Genomic DNA, 26,423 nt, shown 5'->3' on the forward strand with positions numbered 1-26,423 from the left:
TTGCATATACCAAATTTAGGAAGAAGGGCAATCGAGAGCCATAACTCCTCTAAATAATGATTTAGATGTATCAAATTCAAACACATTTGAGGTCTCACTATAGTCCTTCATTCTATCATGGTTCTTTTTAAAAGGCAAGTACAGTCACGGATCCCATTTTATTATGTAATAGTTGTTGTTGTTGTAGGGTTTAACGCCATTTTTCAGCACACGATAGGCTATACATGGTGACCAGTATTAATGGAGGAAGAACCCGGGAAAACCCCCGGAAAGAACCACCGACCCACGAGAAGCTACTGGCAAGCTTTCTCACATACCCACATTGGTTGAATCTGAGACTCAAACCCACGCAGACAGAGGTGAGATGGCAGTGATCCATAGCGGAGAGCGTGTTAGACCACTCGACCACTAGGGACCCCTTACGTAATAGTAGAATATTATGTATATTGTATTTCATTATAATGGTATACTCCAGGACTCTCATGGACTGCATTCTACTAGTAGAATTATATGTATATTCTATTTCATTATAGTGGTATCCTCTAGGACTCCCCATGGACAGCATTATAATAGTGGAATTATATGTATATCGTATTTCATTACAGTGGTATTTTCATTATTTTGGTATACTCCAGGACTCCCATGGACAGCATTCTACTAATATAATTATATGTATATTCTATTTCATTACACTGGTATACTCCAGGACTCCCATGGACAGCATTATAATGGTATAATTATATGCATACTGGATTACACCATAGTGGTATATTCCATGACATTTCATTATACTGGTATACTCCAGGCCTCCCATGGACAGCATTCTACCAAAAGAATTATATGTATATTCTATTTCATTTTATAGTTGTACACTCTAGTTCTCCCATGGACAGCATACTACTAGTAGAATTATATGTATATCATATTTCATTACAGTGGTATTGTTATGTATATTTGATTTAATCTGTAATTGATTTAACTTAATTATCTCTAAGTTTTTTTAATAAAAAAATTATTACATGTTAAAGTAATGTAATTTTGTTTACTGAAATTTGACATTTTCCAGAAATTAGTTTGATCTGAGTGTTTTGTTGTCACCTAAAGCTGACCTAGTGCCTGACCTCGATTCAGAAACCAGTGAGTCAAGTAAACAACTTTATATTTTATCTTATTCTTATTTCAAAATTCTGGTTTAACTGGAATTGCACAGTAGTCATGTTTTTAATACCAATGTTTATATACACTTTAGTAAGTTTGGGCTTAAAAAATCTTGATGCCAAGGTGTTTATTTTGTTGTGACCAGTTTGGAGTTGCATTTTAATTTTTATTCAAATTATTTGGATTCTAAAAGATTAATTCTTTTTTCTGGAAATATCTGAATGCTCATAGAGAATTCTTGGACAAAGATATTTCTTTAAATATTATTTGGAATTCAAACACCAGATTACTGTCTGTGGAACAACAAAGAACTGTAGATACAACAGCACAATACTAGCTATAGCGTATGTCATCGCCTTCCAGTTTGGATTTTGTTGGGACCAGAACTCAAATTTCATTAGAATATTCCATCACTAGAACTTCTAAAATTTAATTGGTGGATTATTCTTTGATTATTTTGGATCTGATTCTTAAAACCGTAATTTCTTTTCCTCATTTTTATATTGTTTTTCCAGGGAAATAAATTATTTATTAAATTTTACAAAGCTTGTTGTTTTCACTTTTTCTCTGTTACTGTTTATGAGAGCCTAAACAAGTAACATAAGAGGCATACTCCAGGACTCCCATGGGCAGCATTAAAATAGTAGAATTATCTGTATACTGAATTTCATCACAGTGGTATACTTTAGGACTTTTCATTATCTTGGTATACTCCAGGACTCCCATGGACTTGCATTCTATTAATAGAATTATATGTATATTGTATTTCATTACAGTGGTATACTCCACAACTCCTGTGGACAGCATTACAATAGTAGAAATATATGTAAACTGTATTTCATTACAGTGGTATACTCAAGGACTCCTGTGGACAGCATTATAATAGTATATATATATATATATATATATATATATATATATATATATATATATATATATATATATATATATTTCATTATAGTGGTATACTCTAGGACTCCTGTGGACAGCATTATAATAGTAGAATTATATGATTATGCTGGGCTCTGCCAACTTTGTCTAGCATGGCCCAACATAAACTGATTTTATTTTAAAAAACTGTATAACTTTTTAGTGAAATGACTTTGAAATATGAATTAGATACCTTGGTGTTACACAAAGAAAAATTCTCGTGTAGCTATATCAACCTAAGTAGTCATGACATCAAATCAATGCAAATTTGAACAATGAATAAAGGTACACCATTTTCAATTCTATGGCATTAAATAATAAAGCTACAAAGAGGGCACTAACCTTGTTCATGAAGTTCTCTTAAGGCAGCCAACCTGTCCACCACATGTGGAACTGAGTCTGCAATGGCCTCCCACTTCTTCACCATCTCATACAGCTCAGAAATCTGGAAATTCAATGCTCTGTATACAAGAATGTTCATCAAATTATCTATCAAATTACATACAATGATTCTCTCATGATATGCCCATGCTTAATGACAAAACTCTTCCTATTTTTACAGAATTTTGATCAAATGTTAATAAAGGAGATTTGTAACATTGATAAACCTATCTTCACTATGTTGTAAAAATAACAAAAGTTGTCTCCCTTGTCTAAAATTTGCAGACTCCAATAAATTAACTGAGTTTTAGCAAGCTCTGCCAATCTGATGCAAGATTATTTGATATGCATCAATCTCACTCATTACTGAATTCATCTAAGATCTTGATGATATATGCACATACTCCAGTCCTGAATATAGATAAGACATATGACATCTAGCATGTTATCAATGAATTGTTGATGGACATGCCAAAGACAACAGACAAATGGCCATACCGTAGTAACAAAGTCAGGAATCAGCTTTAACATACACTGCAAAGTATTTGCTGCACATCCTCAATATCAGTCGATCATTAAATGTAGGCCTACTTTTACTAGCTGTGAGTATTTCTCTATATAAATTTACCCATCAGGTTTCATGACGGTACATGCAACTGAGTTCAATACAAAATCCAACAATGAACCAGACCTGCCAATCCTCACAAGACCTCAGTAAGTCTGTCATTTTTTCAGTAAGTTAGACCTGTTTTCAGTAAGGCATAACAATATATCACATACTGCTAATGTCAAGTTGAAAAATATGCCTGTCAATGCAGTGCTAGTAAACAATGTGTTTGATTAAAAACTTGTAAAGTACACTTAGACCTTAATTAACTCCAGCATACTGCAGTTCCAACTATATGGAGCTCAATATCTACTTACTATCATTCTACTTCACGTAATCCTCAAATTGGTTACTTCTTCAATTTCACATGGCAACAGCTAATATCTGTCCTGCCACGAGACATACTCAAATCAACACATGATGTCCAATAAACCTAATTGTTTCCACTCCTGATCTTTTTCCCCATGAATCGGAATATTATTTTTCATTCTTCTGTACTATTAAAAACTTTTAAAAGGATTCTTGTCCCTTTTGTCTTGAACAAGTATAGTCTGTTGGACACCATTTTTAGAAAAATCTATCAGCAACAGTTTGATCATGCAGGCATTTTGCATGAAAAACCTGCAGTTTAAAGTGTCCTAGCTACTCCTGTAAAGTTAGCCTGGTTCCCTGACCAACTCCATTGAATATGATATGAATCCAGATCCAAGACAAATATGGACAAGCCAGAATCCATAATAACTGCACCAATCACATTTCCATAATTAAAGCTTTTATGTACCTATTTTAAGGGTCATTACTGCAAGATTTATTGTCAAACTGTGAGGGTATGACAATCTGCTAAACCTTGCGTCTAAAATAATATTAATGTCTAGTCTTGTATTGCGGGCAAAAAAAAAAACTCAACGTCCTTTAGGGCCCAAATGCAGTGGTGCTACATGTCAAACAGAGCTATGGATGAAGCGATCAACATTCTTACCTTAGACTGTTTATCTGGATCCTCCTGTCCAGCCTTTTTCTCAGCAATCTGGTTCATTTTATGCAGGACAGTGTTGAGCCTGGCCTCCACCTGTTCTAAGTTTGCTGGCTCCAACAGTGACAACTTGGAGTTCAAGACTGACACAGATCCCTAAAAATATGAGAAATTTAATACTCTAGATTAGTGCTGTCCAACCTTTTTGACACGATGGACCACTGAAAAATGTTTTTCTTGAAGCTGCGGGCTGCAGAAGAAAACTGAAAAGCAACGACTACATAGCTGCTCAAGCTCTGGCGGGCCATTTAAAATCGGGTTGGACAGCCCTGCTCTAGATATAACTGTGAACGCTATACTTAACAGTCTTTCAATACCAAATCTATATCTGTACATTGTGATATATGCAAAGCTTATTCATCCTAGTACACACTGATATTATGTAGTACTGAGAATAATGATGGCTTGGACTGTTCAGGCAATATAACATAAAACATAAAACTGTATCAAAGACATGGACATTACTTGGAGGGTTCAGGCAATACTAAATGGAGGGGCATTACCTGTGAGATACTGATAATCTTGTTCCTTTTTAAGATCAAAAGTAAGTACCAATATCCCTCTAAATAGATGTGCTTTTCATACAATTTGTAAAAGTATTTTACACAACTGACTGCCTAGTTACATTAGTGACAAGGAGAAGAAGATATGCCAAAGCTATCCTGCAGTCTCCCATTTCTGAATGGAATATTCCATATACTGACATCAAATATATCAATCAGCATCTTCTTTATACTTGGCAAAAGCAAATTTTTAGTAAATTGTGTTTCTCCGAGAATACTTACCCGATCACATTAACGTTAGGGATATAAGCCTGCTACCTCTCAAATCCAGCCCTACTAAAAGACGAAAATTCGTCTTTTCGGTCTATCTCATATAGACCAAAGGGCAATAACTCTTGCCCCTTACCTCCCCTTGCCACCGCCAGGTGTCACTATTTTTTTAAGCTGAGCGACATATATTATATGAGGATGCTCACATAGCGGGGTGGTTGGGAGGGTTTTTAAGTAATGTGATCGGGTAAGTATCCTCAGAGAAACACAATTTACTAAAAATTTGCTTTCTCCTTCAAATACGTTCCCCAATTAACGTTAGGAGAATAAGTGATAGGAGCAGGGAATGCTGAGCATCCTACCTCCAGCCCGGGTACCTTCTAGGGAATGATGGCTGGATTCCCCATTTGAATGATAACCCGTTCTCCTAATTTCATCAGCAACACAGCCTAGGATCACGTGATATGTGACCCCTATATACGGTTAAGAAGATAGTTATTGAAATCTTCTTACCTACGAAATTTCACTGGCAAATCCAGCGAAGCTGATAGGCTGTGCTGATCGTTTTAAATGGGTCTGGTGGTCATCTGGGCTGCTGACACCGGACCTACCAGATTCAAGGTTTGCCTCTGCGAAGCCAAATCTCTGAGATAAAAACTAGAGAAGGTTGACTCTGCATGCCAGCCAACAGCTTCTATTATATCTCGGATTGAAACATTGCGTTCAAATGCCAGGCTCGCCGAGATTGCTCTAATCTCATGAGCCGTAATCTTCATGAGGCGACTCTGATCTTGTGAGACCTCAGAGTATGCTGAGCCATGAAGCAAGGGCTGATATCCCGTTTACCAGCTTTGACCGGAAGAAAGAGGCGCTTATGTGTGTCCCGACACGCCTCTGTGCGTTTTAAATAGTGCTTGAGTGCACAAACAGGATCTTGCATGGCTGCTGCTCTTGACTTATCTATGGAAGAGAGCGAGTGAATGACGATTCTTTGATTGCCAATGGATGGTAACCTATTTTTGGCTACAAAGCCTGCTTGCGTCAGGAGGGCCACCGAACCATCTGATCTGAACTGAAGAAAGTTTGGGTCACTGGAAAGGGCACGTAACTCGCTCACCCTGCATGCTGAAGCTAAGGCTATCAAGAAACATGTTTTGTATGATAGTAGCTTTAATGAAGTGTGGGCTAAAGGTTCAAATTTGCCTGAATTGAGCCATGTTAAAACCCAGGACAGATTCCATTTTGGAAACAGGGTGAGGGATTTTGGTCGATTGAAATCAAAATTGTCTAAAAGATCTAATAGATCTTTGTTATGCCCAATATCACATCTACCATTATGGCGGAATGTGTCTGATATCATGGAGCGGTAGCCTTTGATATCAATTGGAGCCAACTGTTTCTCCTCGAAAAGCCTGAGAAAAAAGGTCGGCCAGTTGAGGGATTGAGACACTCAAAGGGATGATGTTATTGATATGGCACCAGTCCCTGAAAACACGCCACTTTCCCTCGTAAGCCTTCAGAGTGGAGGGCCTTCTTGCTCTTGAGATTCTCCCCACAATCGAAGGTTTAAATTGTTTGTCTCGCAAGGCTGCCCGGACAAGAGCCAAGCGTGAAGAAGAAGACGGTCCGGGCAGGGGTGGAACACCTGTGACCACGGTTGTTTGAGAAGATTTGGGCTGGTTGGAATCTTCCTGGGTAGATCTATCGCTAGATCGAGTAGATCGGTGACCCAGGACTTGTTCCATCTGAGAGGGGCAATCAGAATCATCCAACAGTTCTGACCCCTTAACCTCTGGATTATTTTCGGTACCAAAACCGTGGGAGGGTAGGCTAATGCCCACAAACCCTCCCAGCTAATTGACAGAGCGTCCACGGCCCAAGCCTCTGGGTCTCGAACCGGAGAGACGAAGGTGGGCAACTTGCGATTCCACCTTGTCGCAAAAAGATCGATCATCAGACGCCCCCAAAGTGTGCAAATCTGAAGAAAGACTGATTGATGGAGTGACCATTCCGTGTGAATGACTTGGCCTTTCGTGGAAAGAGTGTCAGCCAGGACATTGAGTCTGCCGGGAATGTGTCTGATTTGTACACTGATGTGGAGGTTGTCGCACCAACGTAGAAACTGCCAGATCAGAATGCACAGGTCTGGTGATTTTGTGCCCCCTTGCTTGAGGAGGTAAGTCACCACCACAGAGTTATCTGACATAATGAGGACAGTTTTTCCTGAGAGTTGATCCTTCCAGAAATGAAAGGCATTGATGACAGCCCTCATTTCTAAAAGGTTGATGTGGAGAGGCCTCTCCCCTGGCTCCCACGTGCCGTTGACTGTAGCAAAGTCCGGCAACAGGTGGGCACTCCAACCGTAGTTACTGGCATCAGTACATACCGTTATCTCCGCTTGGGGCATCTCCAGAGGAATCCCTGTGGACAGCCAACCGGGGTTGTGCCACTGACACAGGAACGATCGTATCTCAGGCGTGATCATTATTGTTTGATTGAGGGGACTTGAAAAGGGGCGCCACTGTGCCAGTAACGTCATTTGTAAGGGATGCATAAAAAGACGGCCAAGCGGGATCAAGTCCACCGCCGCATTGAATAATCCGAGGAGTTGCAAGAATTCTCTCGCTGAAATCCACGTCCTGTTGGAAACGGACTCGACGAGTTCGACGATCCGGATTACGCGAGCGCGAGGATGCCGTACCAGATTCAGATCGGTGAGAAACTCCATACCCAGATGGACAAAACGCTGGGATGGACAGAGATCGGACGTTTTCCAGTTCACGAGAAAGCCTAGATGATCTAAAAGTGCTAAAAGATTGTTTCTGCCTTTGAGCAGAATAGAACTTACCATATGTTTCTGGAGGATGTCGTCCAAGTACACTGCCATCCTTATAGATGAAGTCGAGCGGAACAGGGTGACGATGCAATCCATAACCTTGGTAAAAGCCCAAGGGCTGATGTTGAGGCCAAAGGGTAGGACCTGGAACTGATAAACCGCGTCGCAGTAAGTGAATCGGAGAAATTTCCGTGACGCGGGGTGGATAGGGACGTGAAAATATGCGTCGGTCATATCTAGACTGACAGCATACTTGTCCCGCCGGATGGAAAGACGGATTGATCTCACCGTTTCCATCTTGAATTTCGGTGGTAAAATGTATTGGTTGAGGCGCCTCAGGTAAATGATTGGCCTCAACTTGCCTTTTGCCTTCTGGATAAGAAACAGCCTGGAATAAAACCCCGGTGATTGCAGTTTTTTCACAATCTCCACCGCCCGTTTTTCTATGAGCGACCGTATCTCCTGCTGTAGAAAGGTATCCTTCTCCCGATCGGACGGTACGTCCGTGAAGAGAGGAGAGGAGGACAGGGGAGAGGGTTGGATAAATGAAATCCTAAGTCCCTCCGAAATGACCTGGATCACCCAATCGTTCTGAGGAAAAAAGGTGGTCCAGTGGTCCTGAAATTGCAGGAGGCAGCTGCCCACAGGTAGGCTGTCCGCAGGTGGTGGAGAGGGTATGTCAATTTTTAGAGTTAGGAGGCTTGAAGACGGAGAAACTTTATTTCTTACCGCCTCTGTATGGTTGCCTCCTAGCTTGATTAGACTGTTGTCTCCTGGCATTGGGTTGGGATCTGGTCCGCCAATCATCCCTCCGCTGTGGCCGGGGCTGATTTTTTTTCTAAACGCCTGCGAGGGTTGGGCGGCGAGTTGGAGGGGCAGTTCCTGAGCTGCCTGCTTCTGAACTTCTTCAATTTTCCCTCCAAAGAGTAAAGGCGACCCAAACGGAGTCATCCGTAAAGCCAGAGTATGATGGGGCTTGAGCGACATGGACCGCAATCAACGCATTAGCCATGGAATGGTGAGCTGCCCTGTTAATAACTCTAGCGATCCGGGCCATCACTTCCCAAGCGTGGTCATTGTCGGATTTTTCTGCGAGTCGGAAAATGGCTAATGAAGCTAAGTCTAACATTGAAGACGTAGCGACTACGTTCCGGACTAGCTTTGACGTGGCATGGAACACATTTTTGTCCACTCTGTAAAACAGTGGAGCTGACATATTTTTGTCCAGGGCCGGAAGATCCGTACTGAAGACGTCTGAATGAGTTTTGTACCAGTGACCCGAGAATGTCGCTGGTACTTGGCTTTCTGAAAAGAACGCCTTAGCATTCCCCAGATCACCTATTCGTCCTGATAGACGATCACTGATCTCCTTAATTTTTGCTGAATGGGGAAGGAACCGGAAGGACGGCGTCTCTTCCTCCCCATCAAGATCTACAGATGCCTTAACTTTGTAGTCTTGAGTGGCGGTAGGAGGTGGAGGGCATTCTGAAGTTGCTAACACCCTATAAATTTCTTCCACTGCTGCCTTGAAGCCAAACTCAGTCCATTCCATGGTTGGATCTGTGTATGGCTGATTTGCAGGAGTTTTGTCACCCTCACTGTGTACCGAGTTGTGTTCTGGAATAGCTTGCATTTCTGGATAGAGCATACCAGGTGGCATAGATGACGCGATTCCATCATCCTTAACACTGTCACTAACTCTCCCGGCTGGTTTGTCTGGCTTGTGGTTGGCCTGAATGTTGGCGATGGTCCTGCTATCACTGGTACCGGCTGCTCCAATGGCCTGGCTGGATGGACAGATTTCTCACTAAAATCTCCCCCATAGTATTGGTATGTTGCCGGCAGTACAGCTTGACGGACGGATTTATCACTAAAATCCCCGTAAGTCACATTTGGTCAGACCGTTTTAGCATGGGGACAGCTGGACGGCCGGTGACGTAGAGGTTGTATAATGAAATGGATCCGATGGATCCAGTAAAAACCCCATGCGTCCTGACTTACATGCCAGAAGGCCATGCTCGGGCATGCGGGGGGACTTACGCCCACTGGGCAGCCTAAAATTGGGGGAACATTCCCCCAAAGAGTCAGAAAAAGCTGTGGAAGCGAGAGAGGGAAATAAGGGTAATATCTGGCCTGATGTCAATAGCTGCATCGTCATTTCCTGGACCAAACGACACATCTGTTCCAAGGTGGACTGTTGTACCCTGTCAACATTATTTTCCTCCACTGCCGCTGATGTTACTGTGGCTGACGGTTGCAAACGACGAACTTTAAGTGGAGGGGGGACCCCAATGTCCCCCACAAGGCTCGCGATGGAGGCTGTCTTCGGATGTATACTGAGGACATCAATGCTATCTTTCTTCGACTTATTCTGTCTATCCCTCCCTTTTGCTGCCTTCTAGACTACATCAGCCCACGTTTGCTCTGTCCAAGTATTACACACGCTGCATGGTATAGATGATGTACACTTGGTACATACAATACAAGAGTCATGGTTGTCTTCTTTTGCTTTGAACTTTTTGCATTTCATGCATTTGGTTGACATTTCTACTGAAACGACACAAGAAAAGAAAACAAAGCACAAATTAGCAATTCAGCATGTTATTAATTTGCTAATACCACAACCGTTACTAACGGAGTAAGCGAAATTAGTCAGTGTCGCGTTAACTCTTAATTGACAACACGAGTTCAGCGATAGCATGTGTAACATGCTCTTCAGTAGACGAAATCCGTAAGGGTGACAAAGTCACTCAATTTTGAAAAAAATTGTTAAAATAATGTATACAACCTGTAGAAGAATGATTGTCCGACGCAATAAATCCAAATTTAACTTTGTATGGTCCATTTTAACGCTAAGATGGCTTGGATTGTTTGGAGGTATAATGTACGTGTTATCCGTACAAGCGAAGCTTAAAAACTAGTGACACCTGGCGGTGGCAAGGGGAGGTAAGGGGCAAGAGTTATTGCCCTTTGGTCTATATGAGATAGACCGAAAAGACGAATTTTCGTCTTTTAGTAGGGCTGGATTCGAGAGGTAGCAGGTTTATATCCCTAACGTTAATGTGATTGGGGAACTTATTTGAAGGAGAAATATGTGGATCAAAACTTCAACAAAACAATACTAGAAAAAATCAAACCTACCATTGGAGAGTGGCCTCCCTCATACAGAACATGTTGCAGAGATGAGGTTGTGCTGAATTGAGTATCAGACACATATACACGATTACTGCATTCTCCTTGAGCATTAACCCAAGTGCCTACCCTGAGCATTGAATAAATTTTTCTTGTGTGTCAGCTTCTACACTGTGAGACACAAATATTTTGTTGTGAACTCAATGAAGAAACTTGATGATGATGTACCGTGATACAATCTTCGACAATTTGATGATATGCAGTTTAGGTAAAAAAAAGTTTTACTGTATCCTTTAGTGATTTATATGTTTTACCTTTATCTTTTATCACATACACTTTTTACAGAATCTTCACATTTTACCTCTTAACTTTTATTGTTAAGTAATTATGGTTCTTTTGGAAGGCTTCATCTTCCTATGTTTTATTTACAGTTCTTTATACTGTAGTATCACTTATTTTCATTGGGCTCAATTTTTGTGGTTTTGTAAAAAAAAAAAAACTCATTTTTTTTGTACTCAAATTCATGGTTTTGCCAGTCAAAGTTTGCAAATTAGTAGGTATTTAATTTCATCATTTAACCTCTACAAATACCCAAAATAAAGAATACAAAAGAATAAAACTATGCTGATGCAAACAGCAGTCACTTTAATGTTTAAAACAACATTAACACCTATATGAGCACAAATCAAAGACCTGCCAAGTTCAATACTTAACACCATGTTTTCGACCAAGTGAATAACATTAGTCAAAGATGGTGCAGCCAACAACACTAAAACAATACTTCCATCTCTATGAGCACAAATAAAACACCTGTCAAGATTAATCACCTTCTACATTTTTTCGTTTGAGAGCTCAACATCAAAGGAAACCGATGCAGCCAACAACACTAAGCCAACTGGTTATTAAAGTACATATGAATGATCTCTTACTTGAACCACTGTTCATCAAGTTGAACCATCATTACTTTCTGACAATCATGGCATTTACATAGTGACTTAAAAGTGGTAAAATTCAACCAGTGGCAATATTTAATGTGTTTAGAGCCCACTAAAGTGCAAAGATGACTAGACTTGACAGTAAATAAAGAATATGTGTGTGTGTTTGTGTGTAATTTAGATTTTCAATATAGCTTTAACAATTTCCCAGTCATATCGCTATGATGTCTGCAGTGTGGTAGTTTAAAGTGATGTCTAGCACTGGGGCATCATGCTGCAGACATGTAGCATGATGTCCCACCCAGTCACATTATCCTGACACCAGGCTGACCAGTCCTAACACTAACCTCTTAATGCTGAGCACCTAGCGAGGCAGCTGTTAGTACCATTTTTAGAAGTCTTTGGTCTGACTCAGCCAGGGTCGGAACCCATGACCTTCCGCATCTGGGGCAGACCTCTAACCACTAGGCCACCAGACCAGTCTAAATAAAGAGTACAAATAAGATTAAAGGCACACTTCCATGAATAGTAGTCATGGACACAGTATAAGGGAACCTTGCAACCTCATTAATCAAGCCGATTCATGGTGAATGAATAATTGCAGCTCACGCGACAATGAGTGCAAGATCGGATTTAATTATCAGTGGTTTTGAGAAAGCTGGACTTGTTTAATACAGCAATATGGGGATTATTTACCTGAGAAGCATCTGTGAGTACCATGAGACATGATTGGCATGTTGATACAGTGGCTTTGTCCAAAAATCTGTGAAGTGTGAGCTTTAATATTCTGCTGTAATTAGTGTATATACATAGTGTTTCATTAATAATAGTGTTTCAAGAAATAGTTATAGTATTTTACAGGATTGTTGTTCTTTTGGATTAAAAATACATGTCTAAAATGAAATGTGCATTCAGAAGGATTTAAATATTTCAACAACAGTTGTACTCAAATGAAGGATCAATTTGAATAAATATTAAATTTAATTTTCATATATTGTTATTTTGTATTATTTTTTCATTCATTTTCAGTATTACTATTGTTTGATTACCTTTTGCTTTTTCTCTATTTTCTCTCTATTCTTACTTACCTCACATATCAATTTAAGGCAGTGAGTGTAAAATTACAGCTATCAGATACCTTACTGAACGTGTGCATTGAAACAATATAAAATGATTTTTAATTCTTACTTCAAAAGGTTAAAATAAAAAATTAAACAAAAACATGTAAAAGCTAATATTTAATTACAAGATTACACTGTTGACCTTGATTTATCAAATACTAGTAGCTGTATTAATCTCTAGGAATGAAACACTGTAAGAAAACGGGAGGGGGGGCGCACCATCCTACATAGCTCATTTTGTCTTGGGGATTTAAATTTGTGGTTTGGAGCAACAACGAAAACTGGTACCCCCCCCACTAAAATTGATGATACTACAGTATTTACATTTTTTAATCTTCACTTTAAATAGCACCATGCAACCTGTTAAACCCTAGTATTACTACATTAAATAAATGTAATCTTAAGTTTTAAGTCTTATCTTTATCAACACACAAATTATGTTTGCAAAATAACTGATAAACATCTTCTGTTAAAATGATCCATACTTGTATTAACACATTAACCCCTGGTGACAAGTTTAAGTGGCAGGAGGTAGTAGCCTACTGCCGAGCTCTGTAGCGTCAAGTTATGATACACTAAAGTGGGTGGTATTATTGAAAGGTAGACAGATGTAGCTCTACAATGATACCAACAAATCTGGAATTTCCAGTTGCACTACAAAATACAGAGGGGAAAAAACTCATTTTTTTGGACCTGATTATTTTCTACCCAAAACTCGCCCATGGTCAGAATCCGATTGTGTGTCTGGATTTTAGACTTTTTGGTCTCAGATCTAAGGCAGACTGGTATGAACTGCAAACAGACAGATGAACCTTTGCAAAAAGTAGGATAAGATTGGCATTTGGAATAAAGAGTGGTCTCAATATGGAAAAATCCAAAAAAAATCCAACATTTACCCTTCTGCTCATGTGCGAGCCATATAGCCAATGAAAAATGATGTTTCTAACACAACTAGGCAGTACGTTATTGGAAGATCACCTGGAAGTTGGTGTTTTAGGATTTATTCAGAAATAGCTTTCAAAATGTGTTTCCTACTCGAACTTCAGACGAAAACGACAAAAACCTCCAGGGGTTAATGTGTTAAGTGCTACACATAGGTCAGTACACTATATCAAGGGAGATAACCACTCTTAAACATTATCTCTTATGATTAAATTTGGGTAATGCTCCATAACTTATCTAGAGTAGCCATTAAGATCCAAAGGGCAGAGAAGGAAAATACAATAAGTGCCCTATAAATAGACACAAACACGTTATTCTGAGTAACTGAAAGCAGAGAGCATGCCATGTGCTCTGGATGAATAAAATCCACCGAAGCCAACACTGCATATTATCCTTACACCCCTTGATGTGAAATTCAGTCAGACTTGAAATTTCCAACCTCAAACAAGAAGGCAAATGTAGTGCTCCAGAGACTGTGGAACCAAAACATTAAATATGTTTCATGGATTAAAATTTTTAATGATCTAAATTTTAACTTTAAAATACAGAAACTTAATGCATCTGGAAAAAACAACAGAAGTACTAAACAACAACTTGAAAGTATATTTATTTTGCTCTTCATTCCCTTCTTTTCATTTTCATGATGTATTCATAGCCATCGTTTCAATGCATACAAAGATGACAACTAAGCTGTGAAACCACAGGCATATTTATGCAAATGAACATCAATCACATATCAACAGAGTATCAATCATACAGCAATGGAACATCAATCAAATAGCAAGATATGAATTTCTTGATCTAAATGCAAAACTTAAGGTGTGATTGATAGGCAGACAGGTGATGGTAACAGTAACACCAAATACACGCTTCCCACTTCACAGATGAGCATAAGTTGTTGTCGTTGCAGGGTTTAACGCCATATTTCAGCACAAGACAGGCTATACATAGCAGCCAGTATAAATGGTGGAGGAAGAACCTGAGAAAATCCCGGAAAGAACCACTGACCCACGAGAAGCTACTGGCAAGCTTTTTCACATACCCACATTGGCCGAACCAGAGACTCAAACCCACGCAGACAGAGGTGAGATGGCAGTGATCAGTAACAGTGAGCGCTTTAGATCACTCAGCCACTCGGGGCACCCAGATGGGCATAAGAAAAATAACTTACCACTAAACTTTTATGATCTGTATCAGTAGTTATCTGTCCCTGAAAAAGAAACCCAAATTGTTATTTTATTTATGGGTAATGCAATTTTACCTTTATAACAGATCTCATAAATATTTTCAGAAAATTCTTTGTTTATCATCATACCAATAAACTTTTCCTAAGTTATTCATCAAATTCTGATATCAGCTAGTTTAATGTGGATTTGAACACTTGATTTTCCCACTGTAAATACAAATGCTTTTTACATAGCATTTTAACAAAAAACAGCAAGTCCCAAGCCCATTCTTTGAGTCAGGGTCTCTTCCTATGGAGTGGAAGACAGATCTTGACAAATATGACATTTTATTCAAGATCCTGAAAAATATTATATTTTATTCAAGATCCTGACAAATATGACATTATATTCAAGATCCTGACAAATATGACATTATATTCAAGATCCTGAAAAATATGACATTTTATTCAAGATCCTGACAAATATGACATTATATTCAAGATCCTGACAAATATGACATTTTATTCAAGATCCTGACAAATATGACATTTTATTCAAGATCCTGACAAATATGACATTATGTTCAAGATCCTGACAAATATGACATTTATGCATAGGTACAAGTTACAGGCTATTCAAGTAAAACAGACTTGGGACACAGGAAGGCGCTTTCAATGAGAAGTCAACCAAAGATGCAATTTTAAATTTTGTATCATTTTTGTATGAACTCTGTGAGTACCCAGAGTACCTGGGCATAATTTTCTCAACGTGTCTTCGCTGGTACCATGTATGTATAAATGAAAAGACTCACCAGTTTTTCTTTTCCACAATTTCCTATGGCAGCCTCAATTCTATCTAACCGTTCCTCCAAATTTGCTAGCTGGAAAAAAAGGGAAATGAAGAATTTTACATTAGAAAGGTAATCTTAACTGGACATGCACTTGTAAAAGTGTTCCCCCCCCCCAGCCAATTAATCAGGAGCTCAGGGTGGTCGAGTGGTCTGAGGCACTTGCCTTTACAGATACTGACATCTCAACTCTGTCCGCATGGGTTTAATTCTCAGCTTAGCCAATGGGATTATTTAAGAATGCCTGCCAGTAGCTTCCCATTGGTTATTGGTTTTTCCTGGAGTTTTTCTGGGTTTTTCCTCCATCAAATACATTTACCATCATCTACAATCTATCATGTCCTGAAAAATTGCATTAAACTCAACAACCTATCAACCAATACAATTAATCACTGCCAAGATGTATTCCCCCTAATGAATCACTGCCAAGATGTATTCCCCCAAATGAATCATTGACAAGATTTATTCCCCCATAAGGAATCACTGCCATAATATATTCCTCCAATGATTAACTGACAAGATGTATTCCCCCAATGAATCACTGCCAAGATATATAGATTTATTCCCCCGTAATGAATCACTGCCACAATGTATTCTTCCAAGTAATCACTGCAGACATGATTTTGGTCTTCCGTAAAAAAAAGCTAAAAAAATTTCAAGGGGAGTTTGGGGGTCCTCCCCCAATGAGGTCTCGAGAGGCAGTGCCCCTGATATGGGCCCCTGGCCAAAAATGCATTTTACAATCATAAAAACACTGCTCGTGGTGCAACTTATGATCATAATATAAAACAAAATAATCATTTGAAAAACTAAAAAACTTACAAGTTTATTTGAACCTGACTTAAATAATTTCACAATATTAATTGTCACATGAATTTGTTCTCCAATACTATTGATGCTGAAGTTATTTCATGTGCATGTCAGTGTTCACATCATAATTAGGTCACAATAATTTGTCAATTTTTGCAGCAAACATATAATACTTCACTCTTTTCATAACAAATCTGTAAAATAAACACCCAAGTACATCAACTATATACAAATAATCCCATACATTCACTTGTCTTTTTCTCCACTGGACACAACCGGTTGATATGCAGGTCAAGCTCTTTTTGCGGCTTTGGCAAAGATTTTTTTAGCCTTCCTTTTTGTCACCACTGACTGTTTGGGCTCAATATGCAATCATTTCTTTTCCTTCTCAATGACAGCCTTTTTCCTTTCAAGCTGGTGATTGTATTGGCAACATGCAGTATGCATATTCTGACAGAGGGCTACATCTGTTCTCTCATGCAAGAAATCTTTCTTCTTATAGTAACTAACTGCACTTTTTCCAGATGCCTTCTGAACTTCAGATTTTCCATATGCAGCTTCTTTTGTGGGTGCCATTCCAAACTCTTCCAACTGCTATTACCGTAATTCTGATATTTCTTGCAGAGGTCACAAAATGCCAGTCCTCAAGCATTGTTTTCTAATAAACTGACCAACTAAATTTCTGTAAACTTTTTGCTTCAGCCATTCCCATTTCCATACATTTTTTAAACCTTTATCTAAACATTTCATGTCATGGTCTCTCTCAACAATGCAGGATGCCATGTTTTGCAAGCATCCTTCTTCTTTCCATTGCCATCAGTTTCCTTTACACGAAGATTCATTGGATGAATTTAAACTTTTGACCAATCAGAGTAGTCTTTACAAGACTCTTGTACTAACTAATATATGGAACCAATACTTTACAAGGGTCGTTGCAGAATGGGACCGGACAGACTGTTTTTTGAAAAAAAACGGATCAGAGATGATATAAAAAACGGACTATATCAAGAAAAATCTGATTCAAGTCAGGAGAAAAGCAGAATTCCTCTTTTAAAATGGAGAAAAGTCATGTCTGTCACTGCCAAGATGTATTTCCCCCAACGAATCACTGCAAATATGAATTTCCCCCAACGAATCACTGCAAATATGTATTCCCCCAATGAATCTCTGCCAAATTGTATTCCCCCTAATGAATCACTGCCAGGATGTATTCCCACAAAGAATCACTGCCAAGATGTATTCTACCAATGAATCCCTGCCAAGATTTATTCTTCCAATTAATCCCTGCCAAGATGTATCCAACCTAATGAATCACTGACAAGCTTTATTCACCCAATGAATCACTGCCAAGATGTATTCCCCCAAATGAATCACTGCCAAGATGTATTCCTCCAAGTAATCACTGCCAAGATGTATTCCTCCAAGTAATCACTGCCAAGATGTATTCCTCCAAGTAATCACTGCCGAGATGTATTCCTCCAAGTAATCACTGCCAAGATTTATTCTCCCAAATGAATCACTGCCAAGATGTATTCCTCCAAGTAATCACTGCCAAGATGTATTCCAATCAATGAATCACTACCAAGATGTATTCCTCCAATTAATCACTGCCACTCAGTAAATGAAAATTCTTACGATCAATAAGTCTTTTAACAACTGGAATTTTCACCTTAGTTATTTTAATCAACTGGGAACTTGCCAACATTGTTCAGTACTTATCATGAGGTTAAAACTTTTAAGCACAAAAAGGAGCAGCAATCTATACAGATAATATTGAGATCTGAGATCATAATAACATTAGCATATATTCCAAATCTGATGAGAACTGGATCAAAAAATCTGGTCTCCAGAGTAGCAACAAGCTCAGCTGATCAGTTGCAAGATTACATCGTTAGTAAACTCATTATTAGAACCATCCAAGATACTGATGATATTAGCAAATATTTCAATCTGAATCACAAATGGATCAGAAATATGACATCTGGAATGGTAACAAGCTCAGCTATATTCCAAGTTTGATCAAAACTATATCAGAAATCTGGCCTCCAGACCAGAAATATGGCCTTTAGAGTGATAACAAGGTCAGTAAGTCAGTGCAAGATTGCCTCATTAGTATGCATGGATCTGGCTCATTATCAAACTTTAGAGATTTTGATGTATAAACCCATGTTTCAAGTTTGATTGAAATCGGACTAGAAATATGGATTCCATATTGGCAACAATCAATTGCATAAGGGTGGGTACAAGATGCATGATATACACAGGGCTATACCATATATTACACCAGGGTGAGCCAAAAACTTACATCATAAATACACCACTCCCTCAATATCTTGCGCCCTGATAACTCGCAAACCCGTTTATAACATGGGGTCAGGTGTGGATATCATTTTTAAAACCAGAAAATACCCCCAAAATTGATCCCTAATTGTTGAACTTGAAGAAAATCGCGATTAAAATTGGTAATGTAAACTTTGATGTATCACTCATTTTATCGTCAAAAACGGTATATAGGACCTGGAAATTTAAATCACCTCTATGAAATATCATATTTAAAAATAGGTCATAAAATATTTTACATTTTCTTTCCAAATGACATTCCTAGTATACCACGGTTAAAGATATGTAAGGAAATGTCGATCAATGAAAATGTTAATCACGTTAATCACGCTGAGTGGAGGCAGTACTTTAATAAATAAATACAAATTAAATAATTTCTTTATCAATTAAAATTTGTGTTCTAGTTCTATCTTTTAGTTCCTTTTAAGTGTAATCATCATAAATGCAATGGGTCCTCATGTAATTAAACATAAAATGCATCAATATACCATAACAGCTATGTCCGTGAGTGATTCTCTGAGAATCTAATTAAGTGCTGACAGTGTTTTGATAACCGACTTCTGGAAGTATTTGTTGTATTATTGCAGTGAATTAAAAGCTGGCCTCCCTTGTATTATCACATTCATTATGTGTTTTGAATCAAATAAAGGATGTGCAATAAAAGAAAAGTTAAAAAGCATGAAAATTATACAAACTTATAATCTAGCGGTCCCAGACATAAGTCGGGTGAACTCACTTCATTTTATCATTCAAACACTTAAAAATGTTATTGTGTATGTAACATAAACTACTTTAAATTATCCGACTCTTTCATAACTGTGATCAAAGATAACACGGCAGCCAAGCGAAATGAATACTTCATAAAATAAAGAGTTTAATTTCATAGATAAGAACCAAACAAGTTTCAGAATTCTTGAACTGGCATTTAAAGATATCCTCAAAGATGATGAAAAGTTTCATTATTAATTCCAACTAATTATTTCCCAACATCAATATTGTACTAATTGAGCAATACAAAAATTGAGTTTCAATGTAGACGATTGTCTCCTGAAATAAATGTCGCGTGTTTTTCGAAAAAAAAGAATTTTGTTTGGTGGTGTATCAACAGTGAGTCTAGTTTCCTGCTCTGTGGACTCCCAATTAGGTTATTAAATAATATTAAATACCACTGCAGGATCCAGACTCATCAAGAAAACAAAAAGCAGTGACGTAATACAGATGTTTTTTACCTATACGTGATGGTTGTTGAAACCAGTTGGAACGATCTCTCACATGTTGGACATTTTGTAAATAAATGTTATTTAAGCAGAATAATGAACAACTTCATTATAAAAAGCATGTTATTAAAAATTATTATCGACGTGATTATAAAATAAGGATTCAGTCAATAAACAGCACAGTTCCCTAACGCCGCTCCCCAAACCACAATTTTCTCGACGTCAAAGGGATTTTTTCAATTTCTGGAGGTCCCTTGGTAACTCGTGTCTTGCTTATAGTGCAGTCTATGTCTGTGGACCCCGTTGTGCGCGAGTTATCAAGGGAGAGGTGTATAACACAAAATAATTTGGTGAAATTTCATCCACTGACAGTAAAATGCAGAATTTGTTATGTGTTTTCTGCATCAAATCCAGAATGGTTGGCTTTTCCAATATGCACAGAATGTTATTACTCCACTCTCAGAAGAAAGAGTACAAAAGTTGGCTCTGAATTTCTTTCCTCAAACAATTTACAACAAGAGATCAATAAAAAAAATCCTTAACCTATACTCACATATGCAATAAAATTAAAAACTTGTTATTAAAATCTCAAAGTTCTTTTGATCCTTTTTCTTTTTACTTCGAGAAAGACTTTTTGTTAACTAATCAGATGCTGAAATAAATTCTTCATCCAACATTGTTTTCCTTCATTAAACTTACCTTGGCATTTTTACTGAACTGGGCTTGCTCAGGTTTGTAGTAAAGTTCATAAGTCACATGGTCACTGGGACTTTCCTCTGCAGTTGATGCCATGCTTTTTGGACTAGGTTTGAAACTTTCCAACTGTGTCATAAGACGTCTGTAATACAAATGGAATGAAAATAGGTAAACAACATGTCATTGTATATCCATGTGCTTGCAAGCTAAGCCAGTAGGGGTATGGCCTGACCAAGGGGCCAATGTTACAACAATGTAAATATGTATATATCTTCACCTTCAGTTACTGTATATATGGTTATAAAGTTGGGATTGTGATAGTTTCCAAGTTATGAGTCAAGTCCAAGTTCTCTGCTCCAGAATCATGAACCAGGAATGTGCTGGTTGTACACATGCATTTATTTTTCAATGTATACATGGTAATAAGATTGGAATCTTTCGACTTTCCAAGTTAAGACTCTGGAACAAGTCCCTTACTCAGACCTGAAAACCCTGATGAGTCCATCTCAGTAAGGGAGTTGATTTTTTTTCTGTAAGCTTGACCAGTTTTCAGTAAGGTGTAACAAAATATCATAAACTGCTACTGTAAAGCTGGAAAACATAATTAAAAGTTTGGTATTTGAAACATGCAACGAAGATAAACATTATGTTCAACTGAAAAGTTTGAAAAGTACACGAAGACTTTATATACCACTAGTATAGTTGCACAAACTCAAGTTCCAAACCCTATGCAGCTCAATGGCTTGTTGCTATCTCTCACCTTCACATAATTCTTGGAAATTCTTTTTCCATTTCACATGACCAGGGCAATTATATCTCCAGTTATGAGTCATACTCAAATTGGCACGTGATGTCCAGTAAACGTAATTGTGTCCCTTCTAGCTTTTATTCACAAGAATCTGAAGATTCCTTTTTATTCTTCTGTGTTGATTATTAACACTTTTTAAGAGGCTTATTTTCCCTTTTATCTTAAAATTGCTCGCTTGCTTGACACCATTTGTACAAAATTCTATATTCAACAGTTTGATCATGCAGATGATTTGCCTGAACAAACAGGTGCAGTTTAAAACATCTGAGGTGCTGCTGTAAAGTTAGTCTGGTTCTCTGACTAATTTCACTAATTCTAATATGAAACCCAGATCCAAATCAAACATGGATGAACAAATTTTCTGGATTTTTCAGCAATGATCATTTTCCCATAGTTTTTGCTTTCATGCCATAAGCCTGTATTTTAAGGGTAATTTTTGTAAGACTTATGGCAAAATTGTAAGGGTTGGCAGGTTTGCTCTACTTTAGGAGCATGATCTAATTATATACCCATTAAATTTTTCCTTCATCTTGCGTGAGATAAAACTGTTCAATCAATATTTCCATATCAACCAACCATATTGTAAATAAGCTCTCATTCATTGTAATACTGCAGTCAAGGTCCACAACTGCCAAACGTGTCATATACCAAACTGTGTTATACTGAGAACCGTGATACACACAAAATGATGATATACTAAGAATACCATAATATAATAAAATGCATTATGATTGACACCATATAATATTGTGAAATGTTGTTGTTTTGAGTGTGTGTGTGTGTGTGTGTGTGCGATTAGGATTTTTAATGTGGTTTTTTAAAAAATTCAGTCATATCGCTATGATGTCTGCAGTGTGACAGTTTATAGTGATGTCTAGCACTGGGGCATCATGATGCAGACATGTAGCATGATGCCCCAGCCAGTTACATTATCCTGACACCAGGCCAACCAGTCCTAACACTGACCTCTTAATGCTAAGCGCCTAGTGAGGCAGATGTTAGTACCATTTATGTAAGTCTGAAGTATGACTCGGCTGTGGTTCGAACTCACGACCTCCCTCTTCCGAGGCGGACACTCTAACCACTAGGCCACCAGAGTGGTCGTGGTGTTTTGAAAAGGAAATGACGATATAAGACTCAGTTTCACCTTGTTTTCATTCAATCTATATGGTTATGCTATGATTTAAGTCATGTGGTCCATAGTATAATCATCATGGGGGAGAGCTGTACTTGTGTTTCTTCTTTGACGTCTGTGCATTCAAATTTTTAGATGCTGTGAATGGAACTTTTATAAATACCAATTTGTTTTTAAATTTCATTCATCTAGTAAAGCTACAAATATTTCAAAAGCATAGAAGAAAAGATATGTAAAAAATACAAAATCACATTTGTGTTTTGTTCTGAGTCAGGAGAAAGAACTTATTGAATACATCTAATAAATACCTCTCAGCCTGACATCCTTGACAGATCCTTATGCCCAATCAAACTCATTCTTTCTGCTGACTCAGATCAAAACAAGTAGTTTTGTGTATGTATTGGATATGTCTGGTTTCATCTCATCATGCTTTTCAAGCCTGGTTACAGGGTAGGGATTTCAAGTTTTCATGTCAGGACATATGGACAATTCTGTTACCCTCCCTGGCGTGACAAAGTAACTGTACTGGATAAATGTCTTATTTTTGTCTCATATCTTTAAAACCCACATAGTGTTCTAGAATGGGGATATCAACAAATTCCAAGTACTTATCTGAGGCACCATTTTGATGCCCTTGGGGCAATACCCAAGGGTGTAATCCAAAACCCATTCTATTTTGAAGTCCAAGATGATACTTTCAGGTCCAGATCTATAATATTCAAGAACATTTTAAAAATATTTAAAATCCATACTAGTCCCTTATACCATCCATGAGGTTAATGCAAGAATTTTTAAAATGTTGTGCACATCTAAAGGCTACACACAATCAAATCCCAAAGTTTCAAGTCATAATCTTCAACATGGAAGGATAATACACACTATATTACTAACCGAGAGATGGTTGAATGTAAGTACAGACTGTAAAAATGGGTACTTTTTACTAAAACTGCATTGAAATGCAAATGCATAAAATGCAAGACAATTCATATAAATTAAAATGTAACCACACATGCAAACTGGTATAAAAAATGTTTAAAAAATAGTTTTCAGCATTTGTCAGCCAATATTATTGCTTCTTTCATTTCATTCGCTTTAAAAAAATATAGACACAACCATCAGTGATGATGTCATCACATCAATGGTTTTCTATGTCTGTCCTGACAAGAGTCTTACTCTATTACTTTTGTTCATTTTTGATTGTCTTACGTTTTGCACACTCAGTGTCTGAGCTCAAACTAAAAGTGATGCCATCAAGTATCAGAATGGCAATGAGCTAGAAGGGGACAGGAGGGCATGCACGTTTGACACATTACTATTTTAGAAAAGGTCAACTAAGCCAATTAATAATCAAGTGGTAGAAAGGTAAAATGAGTTTAATTTCATTTCATATACTCGTTAAACATCTGAATACAAGCACAAAGCAGAGCTCTCTGTAACACATCTTGTACATCACTTTCTGAAAATGTGTGCATATTTTTGCTTTCCCCCTTCAAAGATTTAGTAAAATGAACTCAAGTTGGCGAGAACACCAGTCAAATGAACAGAAATAAAGCATGAAATACAAAACTGATTTGGAGAAACAAGTGATGATAACAGTACAAAATATTTACCCTAATAAAAGTTATATTAACTTGCTTGAAATCTAATAATGAACTCATCTTCTTACCTGGTCCCCCAATTTTCACATCTGGACTCCCATTTTCTAAAGACTGAGGTCTAGGACTCCCAGTGTCAAAAGGCTACAGAGAGCTCTGATGAAGACAGGGTGAAATAGACCTTGCATTTCCTTCCAATTTTAAGCAAAACAGAGGCAAGAATTAATCCATTCTCTCTGTCCAATTATACTTGTTTACTAGTTTTAGGTAGATTCTGAATGAATGCCACTTCATGCACTGGTGAACTGACAATGTTCAATGAACTAATATTAAAAAAAATGTAAAAGCTGCTGTGAAGTTTTGAGAAGTTATTTATAGCTTTCATTCTATATCTGTCAAGCAGCAACAGTACTGAAGTTACATATCTGTTATCTGACTTTAAAAATTTATTTAAGACCAATAAAAAGAATTAAAATACATAGAATGTGCAAGTCGTACCAACAATACAAAATGACAGGGAACAAACAAATTCCAGAAATTGATGACCCAGTTATTTGGAGAGTGTAGTTCAATATATGGCTAGGTGACCATGGTACTATAGTAAAGTTGTCAGGGTCATTTGTAACAAGAAACTACTGTTAATTTGTAACAAGAATGATTTACTGTATAAACAAGGACTGAATTTTCTGTAAAATCAACAGTCTGTCTGTATTGCAATAAATCAGTTCCAAAACCCTATACTGATACTTACAGAAGCTTGTATTGTTTTGTGATATTTAATACAAGGAATGACAGTCTCCCATTTCTCCTGCAACCTGAATAAGACATGACACCAATGATTCAAGCTACATGTCGCAGTGTAATAGTTTTGCACCCAAGTTCAGCTCAAAGAGTCAACATTTTGGAAAACAAATCTGAGTTAAAATGATTAGATGAAACCAGACCCAGTACTCGCCATCTGCATTACTAGTCACATGACTACACAAATCTCAGACTACAACTTTGGAAGTCATAGAGTTAAATGATATTAATAGAAAACTCCTAATGATGTTGTACATTCAAATATATTAAATGAAAGTCAAATACCTTTTGTAAAAACCAGAAAGAACATAATTCTCAAAACATTTATTTTGAGAGCAAAGACTAGAAACCTGTCACTGAAGCAGAAATCTCGTCAGTCAGAGTCATCATGCACAGAACTCATGTCAACATGTTAGTCACATGATACAACAAAACCTGTGTAGTTAATCTCTAAATAAATATAGATTTTTTTGTTCTTTTTTATTAAAAACAGTATGCGACTTTTATTTAATATTTTGATTTTTTCTACAATATTTTAAATAGGTTATTACTGATACACTCGACTGCTAGATCTATGATGTCATGAACATGTAGATTGTGAGATTTGTGTACTCGTGCGACTAGCAATGCAAATTGTGAGTACCAAGTAAATTTTCATAAACGCTGTAGTTTCATTTCATCTTTCAGCAGATTAAAGATATAACAAGGTAAAACTTAAAATTTCTGAGAAAATAAATAAATTTTATATCGATTTCATGCAGGAATGACTCAATGTAACAGCATTTAAGTTTGCTAGGACAACTATGCTATGCAGCCACCATGATGGCTATAACCCCAAACAAATATTTACTTGTGGAGCGCCCCCTGGGGGTCTGAAAGATCTACAGATGCCTCAGGACCTAGCAGCTTCTCAAGGTGAAGGTCAGTCAATTGATGCTGAAGGTATTCCAACTGTTTTCCTGTAACCACTGGAGACAGTTTCTCTGAGGTCACTTCATCCTTCACATTTTCCTAGTAAAAAGGTTAATAGTATTAGACTTTATTTCAAATAGTTTTTTAAAAAATACAGTTCGACCTTCTGTAATAAGTAACCTGCCACTAACTATTACCCTAAAATATAGCAAGTCCTCTGCTACTCCTTATATCGATCCCAAGTCCTC

The 26,423-nt window shown here is 37.6% G+C and overlaps 1 protein-coding gene across 2 annotated transcripts in view; it reads right to left on the minus strand.

Moving 5' to 3' along the window:
* LOC149776473 (dynactin subunit 2-like) overlaps nt 1-26,423 on the minus strand; it is a 60,564-nt gene that overhangs the window by 10,126 nt on the left and 24,015 nt on the right. For both annotated transcript variants that reach the window (XM_089940901.1, XM_089940899.1), the window contains 6 exons: nt 26,114-26,274; nt 20,928-21,066; nt 15,826-15,894; nt 15,020-15,058; nt 4,056-4,205; nt 2,431-2,533 (listed from right to left, as the gene is read on the minus strand). In XM_089940901.1, the coding sequence (XP_089797027.1) occupies nt 2,431-2,533; nt 4,056-4,205; nt 15,020-15,058; nt 15,826-15,894; nt 20,928-21,066; nt 26,114-26,274 (661 nt within the window). The remainder of the gene's footprint in view (nt 1-2,430; nt 2,534-4,055; nt 4,206-15,019; nt 15,059-15,825; nt 15,895-20,927; nt 21,067-26,113; nt 26,275-26,423) is intronic.

This window comes from Sinohyriopsis cumingii, chromosome 18 (assembly GCF_028554795.1).
Source record: "Sinohyriopsis cumingii isolate HCF-2022 chromosome 18, ASM2855479v2, whole genome shotgun sequence".
NCBI classification, from domain to species: Eukaryota; Metazoa; Mollusca; class Bivalvia; order Unionida; family Unionidae; genus Sinohyriopsis; species Sinohyriopsis cumingii.